A 10,084-nucleotide genomic window follows, 5' to 3' on the forward strand; every position below is an offset into this window, starting at 1 on the left:
ACACAGTGTGATACGAGGCTTTCTATAGCTCCCTATAGTGTATATATACACATAGCGTGATACAAGGCTTTCTGTAGCTTCGCTATTGTATATATACACATGGCGTGATACAAGGCTTTCTGTAGCTTCGCTATTGTATATATACACATGGCGTGATACAAGGCTTTCTATAGCTCCCCATAGTGTGTGTGTGTGTGTGTGTATATATATATATATATATACACACACACACATAGCGTGATTCAAGGAGGCAGGGCGGGACCAACCGCAGCTAATCTGCACGGCACTGGAGTAAAGATAAGTTTTATTGCCTTTTAATGTGGGCAAAGGGGGGGGGGGTGGCGGGAGTCTAAACGGAGCACTTAGATCTAGATTCCCGCCCTTTCATTCCCACCCTTCTTAAATGGGGGTTATGGAGCATGATAGGGAGTGGGTGGTACTCTTTATACTGTCCCTGTGAAGGGAGGCGCTAACCCACAAGTCAATGCTCCCATGGCGGAACCAGGAAAATAGAATTATGTTCAGTATGGATACAATTTTTTACTTGATACAGGACACGTGAATCTGGCCTCTAAACGTTCGCCTCAGAGTGTGTTCACTTTTAGCAAAATATCAGTCCTTAAAGAATATCTGGATCTGACCTCTAAACAGGTGTTATATATAGCAAGATATCAGTCTTTATAGAATACCTGGATCTGGCCTCTAAGCAGACGTAATATACCGCATTATACATCGCAAGATATCAGTCTTTATCGAATACCTTGATCGGGACTCTAAGCAGACGTAATATACCGCATTATACATCGCGAGATATCAGTCTTTATCGAATACCTTGATCTGGCCTCTAAGCAGACGTAATATACCGCATTATACATCGCGAGATATCAGTCTTTATAGAATACCTTGATCGGGACTCTAAGCAGACGTAATATACCGCATTATACATCGCGAGATATCAGTCTTTATCGAATACCTTGATCGGGACTCTAAGCAGACGTAATATACCGCATTATACATCGCGAGATATCAGTCTTTATCGAATACCTTGATCTGGCCTCTAAGCAGACGTAATATACCGCATTATACATCGCGAGATATCAGTCTTTATAGAATACCTTGATCGGGACTCTAAGCAGACGTAATATACCGCATTATACATCGCGAGATATCAGTCTTTATCGAATACCTTGATCTGGCCTCTAAGCAGACGTAATATACCGCATTATACATCGCGAGATATCAGTCTTTATAGAATAGCTGGATCTGGCCTCTAAGCAGACGTAATATACCACATTATACATCGCGAGATATCAGTCTTTATCGAATACCTTGATCGGGACTCTAAGCAGACGTAATATACCGCATTATACATCGCGAGATATCAGTCTTTATAGAATACCTGGATCTGGCCTCTAAGCAGACATAATATACCGCATTATACATCGTGAAATATCAGTCTTTATTGAATACCTTGATTGGGACTCTAAGCAGACGTAATATACCGCATTATACATCGCGAGATATCAGTCTTTATCGAATACCTTGATCTGGACTCTAAGCAGGCATTATATCGGTTCATTGCGAGATATCAGTCTTTGTAGAATACCTGGATCTGGCCTCTAAGCAGACATAATATACCGCATTATACATCGCGAGATATCAGTCTTTATCGAATACCTTGATCCGGCCTCTAAGCAGACGTAATATACCGCATTATACATCGCGATATATCAGTCTTTATCGAATACCTTGATCGGGACTCTAAGCAGACGTAATAAACCGCATTATACATCGTGAGATATCAGTCTTTATCGAATACCTTGATCGGGACTCTAAGCAGACGTAATAAACCGCATTATACATCGTGAGATATCAGTCTTTATAGAATACCTGGATCTGGCCTCTAAGCAGACGTAATATACCGCATTATACATCGCGAGATATCAGTCTTTATCAAATACCTTGATCGGGACTCTAAGCAGACGTAATATACCGCATTATACATCGCGAGATATCAGTCTTTATCAAAAACCTGGATCTGGCCTCTAAGCAGACGTAATATACCGCATTATACATCGCGAGATATCAGTCTTTATCGAATACCTTGATCGGGACTCTAAGCAGGCGTAATATACCGCATTATACATCGCGAAATATCAGTCTTTATCGAATACCTTGATCGGGACTCTAAGCAGGCGTAATATACCGCATTATACATCGCGAGATATCAGTCTTTATCGAATACCTTGATCGGGACTCTAAGCAGACGTAATATACCGCATTATACATCGCGAGATATCAGTCTTTATCGAATACCATGATCGGGACTCTAAGCAGGCATTATATCGGTTCATTGCGAGATATCAGTCTTTAAAGGATGCCTGGATCCGGCCTCTAAACAGGCGTTATAAACCGTGTCATATATAGCAAGATATCAGTCTTTATAGAGTTTCTGGATCCGGCCTCTAAACAGTTGTTATATATCGTGTTATATATAGCGAGATATCTCAGTGTGAAAATTGCACTGAACTCATGCTGGATGTCCACATGAAAGTAATTCGGAGCTGACGTTGGCAGGGCAAGGAGAGGCTTTGAATTAAGGTAAGTGGCTGAAGGGGTTTTAACCCGTTCCTTCAACCCAGCGCTAGTGGGGGACCTAATAACCCTATAGTGCCAGGAAAACTGGCACTATAGTGTTACATTCAGAAAATAACCCTGTTAGTTTTTTTTGTGTGTTTTTTCTAGCTATAGATCCCCAGAATGCAAAGGTTTACATCTCTATAAAATCGAGAAGCTATGTATATGACTTCTGACACTCATTTAAAAAAATATAAACATTTTTATTTAAAACAAAGCACAAAAAGTGGACTTATGTCATGCCTTTATGTAACAACTAAAATAACTTTTAATGTCAAATCCTTAATATTTCTAAAGCAACATTGATACTCTATGTAAGTAACAGTGATGCAAGGAAACTGTCTGTGTTATGGTACAGAAAGGAAGTCCCTCTGCACCTTGACTGTGGTGATATGCTTGGGTCTGGACAACACCTACTCGAGGAATTAAGGGTTTTGTATTATCACGTAGTGAGGCTATATTAGTGTACCAGTTATAATGAGAGTCTCGATCCATTAGGAGTTTCATTGGCTGAGTCAGTTCTTACATCATATTGAATGTTTCCTTAAGGCTCCGGAGGGCTTTCTCTTTGTTGATACTGTACCAATCTTCTGGGATTTCTGCTGGTTTCGCACTGTACTGCTCAGAGAATTGTTTATTGAACTCTTTAAAGACAAACTTCCAGTAGTCTGAGGCCCCAATGGTCGGATCTGGCTGTATGGTCCAGTCTGGATAGAATTTGCGGTAATCTTTGCAGGGTTGAGGTTTCCAGTCTGTGTCTGCATTTTGGAAGGTTGTGTTTCCCACCACATCAGTAGAACATATAGAATGAGAAAGAGCTTTGGATTCGGTGCATCTGTAGGTTCCTAATCCCTGAGGACGATGGACAGAAGCAAAGTGCTCCTTGTGGTCAGCAGCTCCAGCCTCACAGGGGACTTTGCAGAATGGACACTGCTTCCCACATCCAAAGACCTTCTTAAACAATTCATCCTGAGGCTTCAGAGTCACTCTGTACAACACTGATTCAATCGCAAAATACTTCATATCCTCTTTAATCTGTTCTTCTGTATTTGTCAGAATTGACTCAATGTCACTTATGAATTGTTGGGTGCTTGCAGTATTTTGGAATATTATCGCTTTAATTTCATTCTTGGATATGACTAAATCTTTTTTTAACATCTCGCAAAATGCTTTTAAGCAGTGCGACACGCTGGAACTGTTCAACACCTTGGGCTTTTTGAGAACCGTTTTGACCTTCTTTGTGATGGACGAGAGGATAGTCGATTTCAAGGATTCAAAGCCTGCAGTTTTCTTGTATTTATTGATTATGTATTTATGTATCCAGTTCTTGACAAAACTCTCGTAATGGTTATTGTATTTTATGTACTGATCAAATATCTCATCTTCCAAGAGCTCCTTCAGCAAAGTGAACTGGAAGAAGGTTCTGCTGCTGTACCAGATGGAGTCTTCACTTGACAAAATGTCATCCACAATCTTCCCACCAAGATTTTTATACATGTATTCGGACATTGCTGGCTTCAGACACATCTCGCAAAATCTTTGAGCTCTGATACGGGATTCATCCTTTTCATGATAAATACTCTTGAATGTCGAGTAATATTGAGCTTTTAACTTTTCCAGACAAAACTTTGGATTATTTTCCTGGAAAAAATGATTGTGTATTTTCTGGAACTTTGGAGCTGCTCGGCCCAAGATAAGAAGCTTTAAGTCCAACTCAAATAATGGAGTTAGGTGAAGATTACGAATGCTATCCTGGTTAAGTGTTTCGTTGATGATATTCAGCAGTTCTTGGCAGTATGTTTCGTGATAATCTTTCATTAATTGAATTTGTTCATTAATTTGGCTGTCACATTTGCTCATCAAAGAGGATGAAAGTTCACAGACCTTATCCCAATATTCTGTATGATCTGTTTCTGGTATATCCTTAAACCAGGCACTTTGGGCATATTTCCTGTCTTTACTCAAACCATTTTGTCCAAACTCTGATAAACTCTTTACATTGTTTAATTTCTCATTAACGTAACCTGCCTTGTGTCTCATGTCTTTTCTTAATTGTTCCAGCATTTCTTGGCTAATATTGTGTTTCTTCAAACCGCTTGAGGGTAAGGTCGATAACGTTTTATTCCACATTCTCTCAAATTCGCACTCCAACTCTTTGTCACTAAGCTTGTGTTTTGCATTGCGGCAATTTTCCAGGAGACTGCTTGCCTTCTCCTCTATAGTTTTTATGTAACCGTCCTGAACATTTTGTATCTCGTACCTCCCCCTCTGAATTTGAATGACTTCCTCACACTTGTTTCCTAGGTTGTCTGCCAGTTCGTTGTGGAGAAGTATTACACTTCGGAAAAAATCTTCCCTATATCTCTCTATTAGATGCACATATTTGCATCCACTCTCAAAATATTTATCCAGTTCCTCCGTCATAATGCTCTCCTCTTCTTGGAGTACTTTATTCATCTCTGCTTTTATTTCAGCATACATGTCCTTTTCTAGCTCCGAAGGTGGGCAATTCTGTATCTCATTCTCTGTCTCCATCATCCATTGATGTGACTTTTTGCGGAAATTCCACTCCAGTTCTGAGTATTTCATGGACAGTTGATTATAAGCTTCTGCTACCAGGCTATTTCTGAAGCTGAAAATGAATTTTTCATATTTGACTGCATTCCACAAGCTTTTAATCCATTTAATGAAGTCATGGATATTTTGAGAGCTCCTAGATTTTTGTTGTTTCTTTATACATTCAAACAGATGTTTTTTCAGCTGAAAAATGTTGTCACTGTATCCTTTGTTCACAGAGGCCATTGGTGGAACCCCATGCCAAAGACCAGGTATATACCAGCTATGTTCCTCAAGATCATACTCCATGATATCAGAAAACTTTGTGATATTACTTCTTTCTTCCATCTTTGCTGCAAGGTTAGTCATTTCATCCAATTGTTCCAGTAGTTTCTTTCTGTCTCTCATGTTCTTTTCATGAGCGGATACATCACTCACATTCTGATGAACAAACTGACAGTTAGGTTTCTTTCCTATTTCTTTCATCCTAAGGAAGGCATGGACCACAATCTGCAGGATATCTTTCATTTCAGCTGTGTTTTCCATGGCCATGTTTATTATGGCGATATCACTCAACCCAACCACAAGCGTTGCCAGCTCATTGTCATGTTCATAACTGTCCTCTACAGTTGCCAACTCAGGAGCTTTAAGACCTTCAGTATCAATAACCAGAATAAAGTCACAGCCCAGCTCTTCTTGGAAGTTATCTCTCACTTTAATAAGGGTAATGAAAGCCCCTCGTGTGCATCGTCCACTGGCCACTGGGAACTGCAAACCAAACATGGTGTTCAGAAGGGTGGATTTCCCCGTACTCTGAACTCCTACCACAGTGATCACTCTCATTCTGCACTGTCTTCCTATCCTGTGATCCAGCTCAGTTAAGACATCAGTTATCCACTGCAGTGAGATGTTGGAAGCATCTCCATCAATCAACTCCAGTGGAAAGCCATCAAGTAGGAGATCAGCAGCTATTCCCGGGAGCTTCCCAAACACTCTCTGTTTTTGTTCTATTTTTCCTTCACTAGTCATGGAGCACTCGGCTTCATAGTACTGTCCTAATTCCCTGAAAAAGTGCTCAACACCCAAGGAGCTGTTGGATATCCTTTGGTCTAGTTCAATAAGTCTCTCAGGATTAGCTGACAAGTTGTAACAATTCTCCTTGTATTCTCGCTGAAGTGTGCACAGATTACGTCTGGCATTTGAATCCAGATATAGTTTCATCCATTTCAGAAAATAATGTTTTTCTGTTTGAGACAAATTAGTTATGGCAGCAATAAACGTCTTCATGCCATCTGAGGATGTGTGCTGATGTTGCTTCATTCTTAGCTCAGAACGTTCCTTCACAAGCTTCGACCTGTAGTCCTCAGCGTTCTGATTTCCTTGTTTTTTCATTCGACATAACTCTTTCTCCACTTTGGCTAGTTTTTTCCACAGAGTTCCCTGCAGTGTTAGTGTTTGGTTTTTATATTCCACTATATCTTTAATGGTTTTTGTAATTTCTAGGGCAACTGTTCTTGCATTCTGGTTATCTTCTAAATTTTCATCAATTTGTATCCCAAGTTCGCTCGCCATGCGGGACATGTCCTCTAGATTCACATAGTGTTGGCTACACTTCATAAGATCTGCTATAATAATCTGTAACTTTTTTACTAATTCTGCATCATTAACTGAGCTGTTTTTAACCAACACATTTTTCCTATTTATTTTCAGTACAGGATATAGCATTTTAATGTGTTTTTGTGTAGCCTTGTTTACATGTTTGGAAGAAGGTGCAATTATTAGGAAATAGTTTGTATCTCCAATGTCAGGATTTGATAACAGTTCATATTCTCTATCATTTATATTCTCTGTAAATATAAACACTGCAGACGAGATCTGAGTTAAAAAACTGAACTGTTTCCAGTTTGACTCCAGGTCTCCACGGAGATTGGTTACTGCAACTGGATCTAGGAAAAGATCTGAATTCTCCCTGCCTCCTGGAAAGTACCATGCGATTTCCACCAATCCATCAGAGATTTCACGTAGAACATTTCCACCTTCCATATTTTGATGCACAAAGAAGTCATGGTGCTGTTGAACTGGGCTAAGAATGTGATTTAAGATTCTAGACTTTGATAAGTTGCATTTACCCAGTTTCACAAAAGAAAAGGTTGGCATGGGTATGTTCACAAGATTGTCTTCTTTGCATCCTTTACTGTCCACTAATGAGCGAGGTCTCCACCTTTTTAAAATATCTCTCATTGCCCATAACATGAAGGTGCATTCTGTACCTTCACCAGCAGGAAGCAGCAGAGGAACAGCAAACTGGCACATGGACATTTTTGTCAGAATTTCCTGCTGTAAAAAACTGTCCGAGCATAGAAGGAGAAGGCATAGCACATCGAGGGGGTGGATAGAATTAGAGACGTCTACTTCATTCATAAAATCTAAATCCTCATCTTGTCCATTGTTTGTTCTAAAATCTAATGTGCTTTGGTCAAGTCTAGTATTTCTAGCAGAGCCATCCAATGCCATTAGATTCTGTAGGAAATACCAAGGGACATCTTCTATACTCTGCGGGATGGACTTCTTAAAGGTCTCCTTTCCAATCTTCAGAACATCTGTGAGGCTGAGCTTGGATGCCCAGTACCTCTCTAGGTTCAGTTGTTGCAGGGCTTCATCAATCGTTCTTTTTCTCCCTGAGGAAATAGAGAACATTTATAATAGAAGTAAAAATAAATTCTCCATTGCAGAATGTTGTGATAGCAGATGTGTCCACATAGTATAGTCTTTTTCCTCCATCTACCATAAAGTTTTGGTTAGAGTGTTAGGGCAAACATGCTGAGTCTCGTGCTATACTATTCACACATTGTGCATAGTTAAAATATTTAAAGACAAACATTCAGTATGTCCTCCCTCAGCATGCAGACACTGAACTTTCCTCATAGAGATGCATTGATTCAATTCATCTCTATGAGGAGATGCTGATTGGCCAGGGCTGTGTTTGAATTGTGCTGTTTCTGGCCCTCATCTGCCTCTTTGTCAGTCTCAACCAACCCAATGGGGAAGCATTGTGATTGGATCAGGCTATCCCTTCTGATGATGTCAAGGGGCAGTGGGCAGGTCTAAAGGAAACAGTGACAAAGTATGCAGCTCCAGACTTGAATATAAGTAAGATTTTACAATATTTAGGAAGGCATGAGGGGACCAGGGTGGCTAGGTGGTGGTTTTAATCCTATAGGGTCAGAAATACATGTTTGTGTTCCTGACCCTATAGTGCTCCTTTCACTTAGTGTACCTGCTATAACTTCAAAGATGGAAAGGGGAGTGAGTTAATGCAAGTATGTGTCCCCTCCATATTCAATAATGGTAACTATTTAATACGGTTTATGTAATGCCTATGAATTAATTGCAATTACATTGCAAGTGATATCAGATATTCAAGTCCAATTTAATCAGATAATTAAATACTTAATAGCTGTAGTGTTTATAAATAGATTTTGTTTAAATAGAAGATCTATAATAAACATTTATTTAATGAAAGAAAGGTTGTGTGTGAATGCTGGTGTGGAACCATTATTTTGAATCACAAAGTAAAAAAGGAACACTTTAAAAAAAGATATATTCATTTTTAACACAAGCATTTTCTCTACTAAGAACATCAACATTATTTTACTTCCTATCCAAAAGCGTTTTCCTCCAACATAATAAAGTGATGGATCATTACCTGCCTCTGTGAGCCTTATTTTAATGTCTAACTGGTTTAGATGAATGTCCCTTTAAGCATGATGTGTAGGAGATCATTCTATGATAACTATATGTGTTGTCATTAATTATACATGCACGGCTTTCATGGCTTCACTGATTCTAACAAGCTTCGTGGGAATACTCAGACAGGTATGGTATCACCAAACTTACTTTCTCCTGCATATTCTGACATGTCGAAAATTGTGTGAATCATGGGATTCATATTCTCTAGTTGGTTGAGAAATGCCTTGTAATCCTGCTCAAATAGTCTGCTGATTGGTATCGGAGTTATCTGTTCTGGGATGCTGACTGTCTTCTCAACATTAATAATATCATCTTTAGGGGAAAATATCTGTGATCCCATTTCATGAAGGAAACCACTTGAGTAAAATGGATCTCCGGGAGAGTCTTCTTTATACGACTCTCTAGCAGAACCAATCATTTCATCATGATCAGGTGGATATACATGAAACAAGTGTCCTCCAGGGTGGGTTGTGGGAAATGTATCTTTCTCATGATTTGTGTTTTCCACTTCTCCAGAAGTATCTATTGGGAGTGTTTCTCCAGCATTGTCCATTTTATATATGTCATTAGAAAAACCCAGAATTTTCTTATCATCGGGAAAATCTATGTGAAACACATCTCCATTAGGTTGAATGTGAAATGTGTCACTCTTAGGATCTATACTTTCCATATATCCTGCACAGACACCATGTAATGCACTTCCTTGGGTACCAATGTTTTCATCATTAACTGTTATCACCATGTGAGACATGTTTTCAGAAGAAACCTTGCTTTCATTATCTACTGAAGGTCTTAGATGTAGCGTGTCTGCAGGGATGACATTGTTTTCTTTATCTGCTGAAGACCCCACATGACATGTGTCTCCATGGGTTATATTGCTTTGCATGTGAAGCGTGTCTCTAGGTGAAATCTTGCTTTTTTTATCTTCTGAAGACCTCACATCAAATGTGTCATCAGGGGTAACCTTGCTGTCTCCATTTGCTGAAGGTCCAATGTTAAACATGTCTACATGAGACATTTTGCTTGCGTCATCGGCTGAACATCCTAAGAGAAATGTGTCTTCCTTGCTTTCTATGTCTTCTGAAGACCCGACATGAAACATATCTCCAGGGGTGACATTGCTTTCTTCATTGGTAATCCC

The 10,084-nt window shown here is 39.4% G+C and overlaps 1 protein-coding gene across 1 annotated transcript; it reads right to left on the minus strand.

Annotated features, from left to right (window-relative positions):
• Positions 1–3,026: 3,026 nt before the first annotated feature.
• LOC134572071 (interferon-induced very large GTPase 1-like) lies at positions 3,027–9,575 on the minus strand. The gene is made up of 2 exons (XM_063430878.1): positions 9,091–9,575; positions 3,027–7,871 (listed from the first exon to the last, which is right to left on the minus strand). The coding sequence occupies exons 1-2, from the start codon at positions 9,494–9,496 to the stop codon at positions 3,160–3,162; spliced, it is 5,118 nt and encodes a 1,705-aa protein (XP_063286948.1). The 5' UTR covers positions 9,497–9,575; the 3' UTR covers positions 3,027–3,159.
• Positions 9,576–10,084: the final 509 nt, after the last annotated feature.

This window comes from Pelobates fuscus, chromosome 8, assembly GCF_036172605.1.
Source record: "Pelobates fuscus isolate aPelFus1 chromosome 8, aPelFus1.pri, whole genome shotgun sequence".
Classification (NCBI taxonomy): domain Eukaryota; kingdom Metazoa; phylum Chordata; class Amphibia; order Anura; family Pelobatidae; genus Pelobates; species Pelobates fuscus.

Coding starts and splice junctions, on each gene's coding strand:
- LOC134572071 (XM_063430878.1), bottom strand. CDS start 9,496: ATGGACAATGCTGGAGAAACACTCCCAATAGATACTTCTGGAGAAGTG. Junction 7,872..9,090: donor GTCAGAATATGCAGGAGAAA/GTAAGTTTGGTG, acceptor CTATTTCCTCAG/GGAGAAAAAGAACGATTGAT.